General features: G+C 44.3%; 1 protein-coding gene across 5 annotated transcripts in view; it reads left to right on the top strand.

The window, feature by feature from the left end:
* RACGAP1 (Rac GTPase activating protein 1) overlaps positions 1–15,999 on the top strand; it is a 1,182,394-nt gene that overhangs the window by 211,291 nt on the left and 955,104 nt on the right. For all 5 annotated transcript variants that reach the window (XM_044083830.1, XM_044083828.1, XM_044083831.1 and 2 more), the window contains one exon: positions 11,787–11,856. In XM_044083830.1, the coding sequence (XP_043939765.1) occupies positions 11,787–11,856 (70 nt within the window). The remainder of the gene's footprint in view (positions 1–11,786; positions 11,857–15,999) is intronic.

The following is a 15,999-nucleotide window of genomic DNA, read 5'->3' as shown; positions in this document are numbered from 1 at the left end:
GCTGCTACGTGGGCTAGACCACATACCTTCATCAGCCATTACAAATTAGATCTGGCTTCCAGGGGAAGAGCATCATTTGTCTATCTGGTGCTCAGGAACGTCCTTCCATGAGGGCCTCCCAAGAAATAAGGTAGCTGGGGACTCTGTCCCATGCTTAAGGAATGAACGAGGATTAACATCATCAGATAAAGAAGTTATGTCTTACCATAACTTTCCATCTGTGATGTTGATCCTCGTTCAGTCATTACGACCCTCCCTCCATCTCCCACCTGAGTCTTATAGTGGATCTCGCCTTCCGATTCAGATAGGTCAGTTGACCAGAGGTAGCCTCTACCTTCTTTTGACTTGCAAACTCAATCTGAGGTAACAGGGAGAGGGCAAGTATGGGTAATAGTTTAGCTCGAGAGTTTGTGGCTGATGCGAGCTTGGAAAATGGCCGGCTCTGTTCCGAGGTCGGAACCGATACCCATGCGTAATGACTGAACGAGGATCAACATCACAAATGGAACGTTATGGTAAGACATAATGTCTTTTTTATGGCATAGAGAGCTGAGGGCCTGATTATGCCTCTGGTGACCTAGGTTTAAATAGTGAGTTGGATCCCTGTGGGAGCTGACTAGGGAGAATGGGCTTGGATGGTCACTGTTGGCTCACCCATCCTGGGGGGGTTGGGGGGACGGGGGACAGGCAGGTCCAGCTCATCATTAAGAAGACACCTAGCAGGAGCACTGGGTGTTAAATAGTGAAGATAAGATTGTCAAGCCCATGCTTTTGTGGGCATTCGCTGGGGTAATTCAGCAAACAGACATACTTCCCTTTAGGAGACAGCAGTGGCAGGGTGTGGAGAAACTGCCAAGGGGAAAGGGGGTGGTTTCTCCCAAGAAGAAATTGATTGGCTTTTTTATGATCTATTAACACAAGGGGCTATTGATCAGAAGGAATATTCTTTTTTGAGGTACAATTCTCTGATGTCTGCCTGTGGTACAAATTTGCCTATGCAAACACTTCCAAGAATCCAAAACTTTTGGACTTTGTTGCATACTTTGGAGCTGTAAAGACATCCTCTCATTGTTCTTTTGTACATCTCCTTTCCATTATCTCGTCCCAAGTTTTCTAACCTTCTCTAATTCTTATAGTAAACGGTCAATATTTTAATATGCCCCAATTTTTGTCAGCCTTAACTGATGCACATACAGAAAAAGTCTTTGAAAAAGAAAGTCAAGTATTTGTTTAATAAATTTATAAGGAGCAGAAAATAACTCATGCAATAGGCAATAACTCAGAAGAAATGGTGGTGCCTTATAAGTTCATAGGACGATACTAAGCTGTTTGGTCCGGAGAACCTTATAAACCTAGCCAAGAATTTCACCCATGTCCCCACAAAGTCCGCACGTGCTTTCCCTGTCTAGCAGGAACACTGAAAACCAATCAAACCATCTACACTTTGTCATTTAATTCAGGTGATTTTCCATAATGTACATTTATGCAGAAAATTCCTCATCCTATCTGGAAGATAGTTGCATACTGCTTTCAATCAGTGAATAAATGTTTTTTATCCCACTTGACCAAAATGTCCACTAGATGAAACAGACTGACCTCTGTTTATTGACTAGGCTTGTCTGCAGACTGATAGCCTAGTATTTATCTCTGAATCAAAACGTTAAAAAATACCTATGAACTGTAATGTATCACAATACCGTATATACAGAAATAAACCGGCTTGGTAAACGGCAAACGTGACACGTGCATAAATGGGAGTAAATGCATTTATATTACTGTTCCCAAAAGCAGAAATTGCAATCTTCTAATCCATATGCAACTCAATAAAAATTAGAAATACTTAATTTTAATAAGTTCATTTCAGGTAGATATAAAATAGAACAGCTTAAAATGTTATGTCACTAACTAAGCCAAAACGTTACAGATGTCATGGGATCACCCGACGAATGTACTGCTCCATTAAACTTATAAAAGTTAAATAACAGATGAATTTCCAGACTAGATTGCAGCTCGGACTCTATTTTAGCTTCCTCTCCTTCAGGTGCGCACTGATGTTAAAGCACTTTATCAACACAACTGTGTCAACATCAACAACTCAGAAGTTTTCTCAAAGGATACCAATGTTATCTACTCTGGTGACACGCAACACATTTCAGCACTGAACAGGGTGCAAAACACCAAACTGTACAAATAACCTTATTGCCCAAAACAGACTGCTCTATTCTATGCCTACAAAAATCAAGAAGCCTAACCACATTCAGCTTATAACTGTAAAACTAATACATATTAAAATGACTGGTTTTACAAAATACTATGGCATAGCAAAAAAAAATAAGCACATACATGGGTTTCACTTTACCTTTGCATAATATGCACACACACACTCGCAATATGTGCACATGCACATACTTAAACTATACGTACATACACACACCTTAGTAAGCATAAACACACACTTTGTAAATAGGCATGTGCTGAACCTTATACTTTCTTCCATTTCTGTTGTACAGCCTTTACTGTGTTTGTGCATACAGGAAGTTAAGCCCTGCAGCTGATCTTTACTAGTATCACTTGTCAGCATTGTACAAGAATGTCAGTTTTGTCATTTAGCCATCTGACAGGTAACCAAGCACAGAAGACAGAGTCTAAGAAGAGCCAAGATAGCCGCTCAGCGTCAAGGCGCCTAGTTTGGAACAGCACCTCACACTGCTTTTTAATTATATGACTACAGTGTAATTAAGAGAAACTGAAAATAAAAGACAGAGGCAATGTGCCACAAAAAAAAAGCCAACCATGTTCTTTCCAAACTAGCCCAAGACTATGAAACTAGCCCAAGACTATGAAATTCAGAACATGGCCACAGTCTGCGATACTATCCCAGTGAGCCACCTGAGGGCTTATTTAATTGATTCTTAAACACACAGGATAAGACACCCGACTTACAACCCATGGGAAGAGGATTTCTTGTATGAAATAAACCATTTTCTCGACTTTATAAACAGGATGACAGAAACGGCAAATGCACAAAACAGAAAAAAAATTGCACTGTTATTTGAAAGTGTGTGAAAGGTGGGACTGCAGTCAGACACCAACTCAAGTACGCAAAGGATTATGGGGCACAATCATTACTGAAGTGCACTAGTCCTTCCTTTCCAAAGCCGATACTCTATTCGTAGTTATGCTGTCAGTGTAATGAGATTAATTTCTACAGGTTTAAAAAAAAAATCCTTACAAGTTGTATGATTTCTTCCAGAGAACTTCGGAATAACTTCAGATGATCATTGCAATTCAAGCCATTAAAAGCAACATAGATACAGCATATACTATGTATGTTCAGACTTTATTCTTGGACTTTTAAGCTATGACTCTTTTTTTTTTTCAGCACACAAAATGCTTTAAACTTGTGTAACGAAAAAATTTATAAATAATAAGTGATTGTTCACATCTTTTGGTTTAATGGTGAGAGCACAAGTCTAGAAGCATGGCCAGAACTTAACTCGTGCTCCTAGACAACTTCGGATGTAACGTGATGATAGTTAATGTCTCCGGTAGCACTCAGCTTTAACCTCAGATGCATCCTGTGATGGTACTCTGGGTTAATGAGTTAAGGAGTGCTTCGAGTGAGTGCATTTTTATATTTAGACTTCTGATATTGAGTAGCATGACCTCCAGATTGCATTTGTTTGTAGCTGTTGCGGTGGTAATTTGGTCTTTGGAACACGGCCTAAAAAAGGCACTAAGAGCCTTGGCCAGTATCTCGAAGCCCAAGGATGACCGATGCAGGCTATCTCTCGCAAAGCATCGAGGTCTGTCAGTCACATCATCCCAGGCAGACAGATATTGTATCCCCTTTGAATGACAGAAACCTAGCCAATTGTTGAAATCAATCATTTTCTGCTTGTACTGTGGTATCATTCTGGGTGATGGTAGGATGCTGCTCAGGGCTAGGTGTGAGAGTTAAGAACAGGTTAAAATGGATTTCTGTGGATTTTTCTGGAAATGTGAAATAAACGTTCTGCATTTCAGTGTGTAGAGTGCACTCTGCTAGAACTCGGTTACCTTACTTGGCAAAGCTATATAGCTTGGCATTCATTGTTAATAAGAATTATAAGTAAAATATTCTCTCTTATAAACTATGTGCAGCTTTGTAAAATTATCTACAAGCAGGTCAAGACTAACTCTTTTGTATGCAGCTGTCTCTCGTCAACATGATACGCAAAGATAGGCCAAGGACGAAAGGAGTTATTCTTCAGGAAAAGAATGTTGAAAATATGGAAAACAAACGGTCAGCAAACCAGTTTGAAAGGGAAGACTTATTATTCTGGAAAATTCTCAAAACTGCTGATGCAGGCAGAAAAGACACCTATAAAGATTGGGACTTTTTCTTTTGTATGAGAGACTTTGATTATTCTATTCTTACAGACACAAACTGTAAGCTGAAGTACGTTTTTGATGTATATACCTTTCATTGTTAAGCTAGATGTAAACCTCATGTGTAGTAAATGAATGTCGTAACAGCAGAATTGTCTCATTGTCTTCATTGAATAAAGGTACAGACTACCTGAATAGTGTAGTATAACTTTAACACTAGGGTCATACCCGCCTGGGCTGCATAATCAGAGCTCTTCCATGTCTCTTTTCATGTAGTCCAGGGAGGTATGTCTCAGGTCATTCACACCCACATGTACAATGACAGTGTCATATTTGTAACCGTTGATGTTAAGTTGTCTATCTCGCCTTCATTCTTGCTGGATGGGTTCGGAGCCGACCTCGGCTCCGACTCGGCCACTCTAAAGCTCGAGAGTTGGTTCCACCGGCTCGAGGCTCCCCTTATATCCCACAATGCTAGGCGTGAATTACCTCAGATCTCGTTTGCCGCTACAGCGATCGAGGTGTTTGGTTTCTACCGGCTTCTTGGTGAGTAACTTTGGATTAAAGTTAGTATACTTAAACCCCTTTAATTTTAATTTTAACACTTGTTTCCCTTAGTTTAGTGGAATTTCCCCCCCTTTATCTGTAAAATCCCATTTTTTCCACAAGAACTTATAAGTTCTTCCCTCGGGCCTTTAGGCCTTCTTTCTTCCATCCCCTAGTGGTGTGTGTGTGTTTTTTCTCATAATTTAAAACTTTGGAAGTTTGTTTTATTTTTTGAGTTTAAAATAGGATAGGGTGTAATCAGTGTGTTTGACTGGGTGTGTGTGATTACACTTTTCTAAAATGTCTAAAGACTCAAAGGTCTCAGGCTTCAAGAAGTGTGACTCGTGCTGTCAGAAAATGTCTCTGACAGACGGTCACACTTCTTGTGTCTACTGCCTGGGGCCTTTGCACCTGCAGGACTCCTGTGCTGTATGCCACGGCTTCAGCCCCAGGGTCCTGCAGGAAAGAAAAACAAACTGATTCTGAGAGGTTTACTCAAGCCTGAGGGTTCCCTTACTGTCTCTTCGGGAAAGCCCTCCAAGGCTTCTAGGTCCTCGGCTCCAGCTACTGAGCCGAGACCTAAGGCTACGAAACCTCCGTCTACATCGGCTCCGGCTGGAGCCGATGAGTCTCAGTCTACAGTTTCTGTGGTTTCCTCGGCTCCGGCTGGAGCCGAGGTATTAGAAATTCCTGTGTCGGTTCCGACCAGACCTTCGGAACCGACATCTAGAAAGAGGTCTAGGTCACCATCCCTTGGCTCCGTTCATTCGGCTCCAGCATCTCTTCTGCTGTCTGAACGGAGCCATAGATCTCACTCCTCTAGGTCATCAAGGCTGTCGGACCATGACCTTCAGAGGGTAGTGAGTCGACTTCTTAAGTCCGAGGCACTGGCCCAAATGCTTCAGAGCCCGACTCATCAGTCGATGCCTGCCCCTGTCCCTCATTATGTTCCTCCTCCGACTCCGTTGAGCTCGGAGCCGGGGCGTTTCGGAACCGAGACTGTGGTAGCGTCGGAGCCGATACAATTGTCTTCGGCTCCATCGTCGGCTCCGATTTCTTCCTTAGAAGAATCTCGGCGCCGGACTTCCATCGTCGGCTCCGAGGGGGTGAGTGGCATCCTACCCTTGTCCGACGCCGCTCTCCCTCTCGGGGCTTCGGCGCTGGTGAGTTCGGCTCCGACATCGGCCTCGGAGCCATCACTGTCGGTGCAGAGGGAGGTTTTTAGCTTTTCAGAGCGGGGACCTCTGGCTCTGCCTGACAGGGGTGCGTTCGAGGTCATGCGGAGTGTGTTAGAACCTGGTTCTACTCCACAGTCTGCTCCGTCCGCCCCTCCCTCTTCGGTGCCTCAGGTCAAGTCTACTCACTCCCTCATCCCGGACCGCAGAGAGCCAGCTCCTCAGGAATCCCCTGTGGGGATCTCATCCTCTTCCGAGGCCTCTCCTGATTTGGCAGAAGAGCCCCCTCGGAAGAGAAAGTGTAAGAGGAAACACATAGACTCACCTGAGTCCGTCACCTCTGACACAGATTTAGAGGATTCCGAGGGTTCCCCCCGTTCCCCTTCTGAAGTTGTCTCATTTGCAGACATTCTAGAAATCCTTAAGCAGAGGGGAAATTGGCCAGCCCTCAACCCTTCGGAGGATGAATCTGTGTACCTTGAGGCGTTTGGCTCTCGTCCTTCCACCTCCTGGGTGTCTCCCCTTTGACCCCCTCATGCAGGTGGTAGCAAAAAAGGCATGGACGGCTCCTGATTCAGTGGACCCCACTCCCAGGAGACCCTCAAAATTCATTACAGCACCAGCAGATGAACAGTTTCTGACAAAAGGAGTTTCTGTGGATGCTATGGTGGTTGCTGCTGCCACTAAGAAGGAACTAGCTGATCCTTCAGTGCCTGTCCATCCACCTAACAAGGAATCTAGGTCCATGGACAGGTACGGGAAGCGGATGTTCTCGTCAGCGACCTTTGCAATGCGTTCGCTGAACTACCTATGCCATTTTACTCGTCTTCAAAGGGACTTGATCAAAGAAGCGAGTGACATGTTGAAGGATCCTACGGCTGCGGGTTTTCAAGACAAGATGAACACTCAGCTGGCTACCCTGAACTCCATAGCTAACTCCTCCATGCGCCTCCTCTCTTATGCGGCTGATGGAGCGAGCAGGGACAGGTGTGGCCTTACGTAGGCATGCCTGGATGCGGCTATGCAACTTTGTGGACCCCTTTAAAACGTCATTCACTAATTCCCCATTTGATGGATCATCTCTTTTTGGTCCTCAAGTGAAAGAAACCTTGACTAGGTGCGAGACAGATGGCAAGACTCTTTCTGCCGTCGGAGTCCGTTTTTCTACTCCTTCTAGGCCTTACCCCAAAGGCCAGAAAAGTGGGAAAATGTGGTTCCGCAAACAATCTCAAGGGACTTCGCCTGACGCACAGAGTCGGTTCCCCGCCAGAGGCAGAGGGGGAACAACAATGGTAGACATCGCCCTAGAGGCAGGGGGGTCCGCAGAACCAGGGCAATCGAGAAGCCTTCTCTGATAAGCCCTTTCAGCATCCCTGAGGTGTTGCCCGACTGCCCACCTTCGGAGGCAGTCTGGGGAAGATTGTCACTGTACCCAGAAGCCTGGCTATCCCTGACTCAAGACAAATGGGTACAGTCCATCATTTCCGAAGGCTATTCCATTCCCTTTCTTCGCATTCCAAACCAATCAAAAAAATCCCTTCCAGATGTTCCACCCGCTCAAAGGGATCTTGCAGCTTTGGAAATTTCAAAGCTGCTTGCAAAAAGAGCAATTCAGCCAGTTCCAGCAGACCAGCAAGGATCCGGAATCTATTCAAGGTTCTTTTTAGTTCCAAAGAAAACAGGGGATTGGAGACCAATTTTGGATCTCAGTATCTTGAACAAGTCAGTCAAGAAAACAAGATTTCGGATGGTCACGCTGCAGTCCATCCTTCCCCTATTGGGAAAAGGAAACTGGATGTGCTCTATAGACCTTCAGGATGCGTACTATCACATAAAAATGAACAGACGCTCCAGAAGATTCCTCCGCTTCAGGCTGGGAACCAGTCATTTTCAATTCAGGGCCCTGCCCTTTGGTCTCACCACTGCCCCCCGGGTGTTTACCAAATGCATGGCAGTGGTAGCTTCTCACCTGAGACGTCAAGGATTCCAGGTGTTTCCATATTTGGACGACTGGCTCCTCACAGCTCCCACCAAGCATCATCTTCTACTGGCCAGGGACTACACCTTTCGCATTTGTCAAAATTTAGGCATTTCAATAAATTGCGAAAAGTCTGTTTTGTCGCCTTGTCGTACTATTACCTTCAAAGGCGCAAATCTAGACAGTCAACATGTCTGCGAGACTAACAGATCAGAGAATAACAGACATACACAAACTGGTCTCGCTCCTCTTCAGCAGCAACAGAATCAAAGCCAGGTTAGTTCTGAAAGTGTTGGGGATTATGGCGGCTGCCATACCTCTGCTTCCATTAGCCAGATTCCACATGAGAATCCTTCAATGGATGCTCTTCACGCAATGGTCATACCAGCAACTTCCGATGTCCCACACCATCATGATTACGCAAGCATGCAGAAATCATCTTCTGTGGTGGATGTCTTCCCCTCAGATCTTATTGGGAAGACCCTTTGTCCCTTCCCCTCCGGTTGCTACTCTGACAACGGACGCCTCCCTGATGGGGTGGGGGGGGGGCATTATCAGGGAAGAACTGTCCAGGGCACATGGCAACCAGACGAATGCCACTTGCACATAAATGTTCTAGAGATGAGAGCAGTGCTTTTAGCGTTGCAAGCCCTTCAAGACTCTCTTCCCTTGGGAACGATAGCAATCCAGACGGACAATATGTCTGTAGTGTGGTATATCAACAAACAAGGCGGAACCAGGTCCTACCCCTGTGTCGAGAAGCACTCAGACTGTGGCAATGGGCGATTTCTTCTCAGCATTTTCTGATAGCAACGCACATCCCGGAAGTCCAATCAAATCGCGGACAAGTTGAGCAGAGCTATCCTCATGCCTCACGAGTGGTCTCTGAAAGACTCTGTTGTGAGAGAAATTTTTCTCAAGTGGGGTCAGCCTTGCTGCGACCTTTTTGCTACTCCCCAAAACAGCAAGTGCAGAGATTTTTTCACCCTATTCCCTTTACCAGGCCAGCCCAGCAGAGACGCTCTAGTCCAAGTTTGGCCCGGGGACTTCTGTATGCATTTCCTCCCTTCCCACTAATCTCTCAAGTGATACAGAAAGCTATCGCTCAGAAGGCCTCGTTGATCCTCATTGCTCCTTACTGGCCTCGACAGGTTTGGTTCCCCTTTCTACATCATTTTCTGTTGGAGCGACCTTGGCATCTGGACCTAGTTCCAGATCTTTTGATCCATCAGTCGGGTCAATTTCATCGCTCCTTCCCTCTCTGAACCTCACTGCTTGGTTCCTCCAATTCCAACTTTAGCCAGGCTTCCTCAAATATCTCACTCTGTCCGAGATATTTTGATAGCTTCCCATAAATCTTCCACTCGAAAGATTTATTTGAGTAAGTGGAAACGTTTCGCCTATTGGGCTCAAGGAAGGGACATAGATCCTTTCACTGCTTCCATCCAAATGGTCCTTGATTTTCTAGCTGAACTCTTCCATGCAGGTTCATCTCCTTCTACTCTTAAAGTTCAATTGGCAGCTATTTCTAACTTTCATGTGGGCATTTCAGAGTCTGCCATAATGTCCCACAAGCTTTGCAAAGCCTTTTTGAAAGGAGTTTTTCTACTCAGACCTCCTATAAGAAATCCTCCTCCTCCTTGGGACCTAAATTTAGTTCTTAGTTCTTTGATTCTTTCCCCTTTCGAACCTTCAGCCTCCTGTTCTTTAAAATTGCTATCATGGAAGACACTCTTTCTGGTAGCTATTACCTCAGCTAGAAGAGTTTCAGAACTTCATGCACTCAGCTGTCGACCTCCTTATCTGTTATTCCATAAGGACAGGGTATCTTTACGAACCAACCCGTCTTTTTTACCTAAGATAGCCTCGGCGTCTAACCTAAATCAAAACATTGACCTTCCTGTGTTTTTTCCAGAATATTCTAACAGGTCTGAACAAAAATTGCATTGGCTAGATGTTCATAGTCAGTTAAGGTACTACTTGGATAGAACCAAACAATTCAGAAAATCTGACCAGCTGTTTGTCTCTTATGCAGAAGGCAGAAAGGGGCTTTCAGTTTCAAAGGTATCATTATCTAGATGGCTAACATCCCTGATTTCCCTTGTTTATGAAATTAGACACCAAAAGCTGCCTAACAAACCTAAAGCCCATTCTACCAGAGCTTTGGCTACTTCTATAGCCTTCCAAGACAGACTGCCTATTGACACCATTTGTGCAGCGGCTACTTGGGCTACTCCTCACACTTTCATTTCTCATTATAAGTTGGATTTAGCTTCTAGGCATAGAGCTAACTTTGGTTCCACTGTTCTCAAGAGTCTGTTCCGTTAGGCCACCCGGGACGAGGTGCTAGGGGCGGTCCCATCCAGCAAGAATGAAGGCGAGATAGACAACTTAACATATAGAAGTTATGTTCTTACCATAACGTTCCATGTTAGTTGTCTTCTTCTCGCCTTCTTTCTTAAGGCCCCACCTCCTTCCCCTGGCCTGGACAGACCTAGAGGAGTTTGATTGTGACCTCTCTTTCTACCACGTCTTTGCTATAGGTATATGCTCTGCTGTGCATATTTTCCTAGATCAGGCTTTAGGTCACCTTTCCTCTTCCCCTTTGTTTATAGAGGTGGATTCTCTTTTTCCAGTTTTTCTGGTTATATTATTAGCTGGGCCTAGCTCACAAACGAGATCTGAGGTAATTCACGCCTAGCATTGTGGGATATAAGGGGAGCCTCGAGCCGGTGGAACCAACTCTCGAGCTTTAGAGTGGCCGAGTCGGAGCCGAGGTCGGCTCCGAACCCATCCAGCAAGAAAGAAGGCGAGAAGAAGGCAACTAACATGGAATGTTATGGTAAGAACATAACTTCTATTTTCTCCTTATTCAACCTAATGAGTGGGACATCAGTGTGCCTCACTATCAAGTCACCTATGACTAGTGTGTTGGGCATGCTGTTTTGCCTTAGGGGCTTTGGTTGAGTGGCACACTTTTTAGGAGAGTTGTGTCTCGTGATTAGTGTTGTGGTGTCATCTGTGAAGAACTAAATCATACACATCAACTGTAAGTTGAATCCATTTATGATGCTTGAATATACTCTACCCAGGAAAAGTGTAGATGGCTTTCTTTGAGGTAGAATTTGAGCCTACACCACTAATCCTGGTTGACAAATACCAGAATTATGTACTTCCATATTTTATGACTTATTAGTAGAACAGTCCAGTTATCATTATAACATCTTACCAATAATCTTTTTCAGACCAGCATGCTATTTATCTGGGGGTAAGACCACTGCTTCTAGGATTATAAAAATAGTGGGAAGAAAGGAGCTTGGATAAGTTTTGTTTAGCATTTTAAGTCTGTGACATATCATACTGGTACTGTGCTACATTTTCTTTCATATCTTCTGCACACAGCAACCAAAATAAAGTATGTCTGTAGATGTGTAATGGGTATTCTAGAGTAACCTAGCATAACCTGGTTCAGGAAGCAGGATTAAAACAGCCAGTGGCTCATAGAAAAGCATGTATTAAAAAATCTATGAAATTGGAATGTGTATGACTAAATTAGCTAAGATGAAAACAAGTCGGAAACTAATCCTTTTTGTTAGGCTATTTATAGTTTAGATATACTGCATTTGACATTTGAAAAGTTGTCATTTATTACTGATAACGTGTTTGACTTTTTGTATGGGCAGTCACTGTAAAACATTCTCTATTGTGTCATACAGGCTATCCACAATTGATGAATCAGGATCTCTTCTGTCTGATATAAGCTATGACAAGACAGACGATTCTATGGTAAGATTTTCTTTAAGTTTTATTATCTGAGACTTGTTGAACCTGACAACTGGGACTTGCAGTATGTCACCATTATCTAGAAAGAATTTTAAAAACTCCTTTGAAGAGGAATGCATTCAAGTTTTGCAGCTGTGCTTAGCAGAAATATTGAGTAGGATAGTCAACTGGCCCCAGTGAAATTTTTATATTGGCCCGTATAGTGACCATCTGTCTTTCGGCTTTTCCTGGTTAGGGGTCGCCACAACGGAACTCTGGTCCGCTAATGATCGGCAGTGAATTTTTACGGGAGTTGCCAGCCCGATGCCCAACCTTCAAAGAAGGTACACCCACACATGCTCACACCTACCTGCATGTCTTTAAATTTCACTTGACCGGGGGGAGGACATGCAGATTCTGCACTGAAGGCGCACCAACCGAGAATGGAACTGGAGAGCCTCTTGCTGTGAGATGACAATGCTAACCGCTGCACCACCACAGCCTGTATTGGCCCATATAGTGAATATTAATATTTACCCACTGTGTTACAATTCAACAAGGCTTAAAAAAAAACTTGTTCTGAGATTTGATTAGCAGATCATTGCCGTATTTTTATGCTGTATTGAAGGGCAGTGACTTAATTTATCCAGCTATTTCTTTACTTTTTGTAGCATATCCTTGTTGGATCAGCATAAATGATATATATTAAGTTTACATGGAAGGCGTCAAATATGGGTAATTATTTCTTTCGTACAAGATTTTTTTTTCTTTTGTTTTTAATTCTTTTAAATGTAACCTGTAAATTCAGTTTGGATGCTGATAACAAACCATTTCTTTGTAACCATTTCCTTGTTGGATGCAAGTGTGAATTCCTGACTGAATCCTTCAAGGAGCAAGAAGGTGTTTTGAACACACATGTTTGTATCTGGTATCAGCACAGGTTCAAAGCTAAGCTGCAGAAGAGTGGAGGTGAATTTTAGTTCATGTAGTTACAGCTTTAAATCCGTGGTGGTACAGCGGTAGCGTTGTTGCCTCACCGCAAGAGGTTCTCCCATTTGATTCTCGGCTGGAGCGCCTTCTGTGTGGAGTCTGCATGTCCTCCCCACGGTCGAGTGGCCTCCGAAAGTCATGCGTGAATGGGCGTGCCTTCGCTGAAGGTTGGGCGTCGGGCTGGCAACTTGGCACCATAAAAATCGACTGCCAATCATTAGCGGACCGGAGTTCCGCTGTGGCGACCCCTAACCGGGAAAAGCCGAAAAGACAAACAAAAGTTACAGCTTTATTGCCTGTAGTAAAGTTAATTCTCTGAAGTCACGTTAGTGTTATTACTTTTTAGAATCCATTGCATTTGCAACTTTAATGTGTTCTGTCAGGTCTGCTGTTTTCATCACCTTAAATTTATGTCTGGCATAGATTTTGCAGGGAATTGTCAGTTCTGCTGCTGGTAAATATGTGGTTAATAGCGCTGGAATATTGTGTGCTTGTAACTGTGAGAATGAAGCTCACTATATCAGTATGGTATTTTTCAACAGAAAAGGTGTTGCCAGCAGCTTGAAAAGATGTTTGATTATGATTCAGAAGCTCTAGCAGTACCGGACAGTCTTAATCTCTGCTGACTCTGTATTCAGACTGCTGCCACCTGTTTATCTGCACTAATTACATAGACACAGGTATGATGATGTCTTTGATAGTTCAGTAAATGCCAAGCAATGTAAGATGTTCAACATTTAGGTCAGTGCTGCAGCAGCCTAACCTAATGGGTCTTAGTCCAGTGACCGGGCAGCTTTCAAAACTTAGGAGCACCTTCCATGCCCTCTGGCAGGAGCTTGAGAGGAGTGCCAATATAAAAACAGTTATAGCACCAATGTAGTTGGAGCCTTTTTGCCTCTGAAGTGTGCTCCTTGGCAGGCCCTATAGAACTTGGAACGGTCTGTCAAGTAGAGATCCTTCAAGGCTGGACATGTAGTTCCCTGTTAGGGGAGTTGGGGGGGTCCTTCCACTAACATTTATGCTTCTGAGGAAAATTTCTGTTTTTGACTAAAATGTTTGCTAGGACAGTTGCATTTCTAAAGGAGTTTATGTGCAAATGCTTATGAGAACTTACATTTTGCCAGAATTTTCCTACAAGTTCTATAGGTTTGAGTTTTGGGGCAGGATATTGTGCTTTTGGGGGACAGATAGTGAGTTAGTTTCCTTAGTACTGCTTGTTCTTTACTTTTACTTTCACCAACTCATCCAGGTTCCTCTACCCACCTTCGAGGTCTCATCAGCTTACTTATGAAGCAACTATTGGTGTCTATGGTTTTACCTTCCCCTGTCTGCAAGAAGAAAGTTATTGGGGAGTCTGTGGGTATCGGGCTGGCTTCTTTTGTACCTCTGTCTCTGGAGGATGGCTCTGCAATGGCTGTTCTTATTTCCTCAAGATCACTCACTTTTTCCTCTACAGCTACCAGGGAATTAACCGTATCCCCTTTGGCTTTAAGGATGCTCTTGGCAGGCAAGGGGAGAACTACTCATCTGATATTGTTAATCCTCGTTCATTCCTTACACGTGGGTATCGGTTCCGAGCTCGGAACAGAGCCGGCCATTTTCCAAGCTCGCGTCGGCTTCAAACTCTCGAGCTAAACTCTTACCCACAATCACCCTCTCCCTGTTACCTCAGATTTAGTTTTCCACGTTGCCATTCGGTCATGTCAAGCTACTTCTCTTGAGCTAAGTATAGTCAGTTGTTGTTTAATAGATTTATAGACTACTTTTCTGTCAGAAAAGTTCATATTTTATTGTCTCTTACCCTATCGCATTTAGCGCTTATATTTTCTTCAGGTTTTTCTGCCTTTTCTTTACCACTTTACCGCGAGGTATTCTCTCTTTACCATCATTGGTAATCCTTTCATCCTTTTTCTCTCATACCTTTGGGTACTCTCTTGTACCATTGCTGGTAATTTTTTCTACTGCTGAATTTACTGTCATGGCAGATTAGAAAGGTAGTCCGGGATTTAAGTGGTGGTCTGATTGTGGACACAAACTGCCTACTTCTGATGCACACTTTGTGTGTTTATTGTTTGGGAGCTTCCCATTTATCTGTTGATCACCCTGTACTATTTGTGACAACTTTTCTAATAGAACCTTGTTGGAAAGGAAAAACAAGCGGATACTGAAGGGACTTCTAAAATCTCCTTTTTCAGAGGCTGTTTCTGAGTCGGAGGCCTCAACCCCTCCTAGAGCCCATAAGAAAACCTTGGATGTTTCTACTAAGGCTAAATCTTTGCCTTCATTCCCGGCTGGAGACTCCCGCCAACCAAAACCTAAACAGGCTAAAGTTTCAGCTCCGGAGCTTTCTCAGTCAGCCCCAGTGCTTTCGGTGCCTAGACCTTCGGCTCCATTAGTGATTTTGGCTCTGTCTTCTCCTGCAGCCTTCTATATATTGGCTCCGAGGGGCTCCTCGGTTCAGACCATTACTACTGTATCGGCACCGACCGTTCAGTCGGCGCAGACCTTGACTGGGTCGGCTCAGAGTTCTTCCTCGGAACAGACGCCTTTATTGTTGACTCCAGTTTTGTCGGTTCCAGCTTCGGCACCGACAACCACTTTGGCACCGATCCCTGTGTCGGTGCAGACAATGACCTCTGCACCGATGACTCTTTCGGTGCAGACAACAATAGTCCAGTCTTTCTCTGCACTGTTGTCCTCGGTGAGGTCACATGAGATGGGCACAGAGTCTGCCTCTTTTGTGGACAGGCCTGTTTCTCCCTCAGTCTCCTTGAAGTCCACTAGAAGCCTTTCCGAACATGATGTGTTGGGTCTTGTGGACCAGGCATTCTTGGCCAGAGGTATCCCACCCCTCAGGAACTATCCTTCCTTGGGAGGTGATCACCCATCTCCAAAGACCCCTTATTTTCCTCCTTCATTGTCTTTGAAGTCCATGGATATAGCACAGTCTTCCCCTTCTGCTGTTCCCTTTATGGATCTCACTAAGGAACCGCAGTTGCCTTCGTGGCAGGAAAGTTTTGCTATGACTCAGGATGTAAACTGTGACCAGCATAATTTGCTGCTCTACAGCCATCCAGGGACTCCGGGTCGGCAGGCTGAGCCCCCTAGGGGGGAGGGGTGCCCCCTGTCCTAGGCATACACTCCTCTTCGGGTGGACCAGCCTTCCAACTAATGGAG

Source organism: Protopterus annectens, chromosome 9.part0 (assembly GCF_019279795.1).
Source record: "Protopterus annectens isolate FY-2018-M chromosome 9.part0, PAN1.0, whole genome shotgun sequence".
NCBI classification, from domain to species: domain Eukaryota; kingdom Metazoa; phylum Chordata; order Ceratodontiformes; family Protopteridae; genus Protopterus; species Protopterus annectens.
This window is presented reverse-complemented; position numbering and strand designations above follow the sequence as displayed.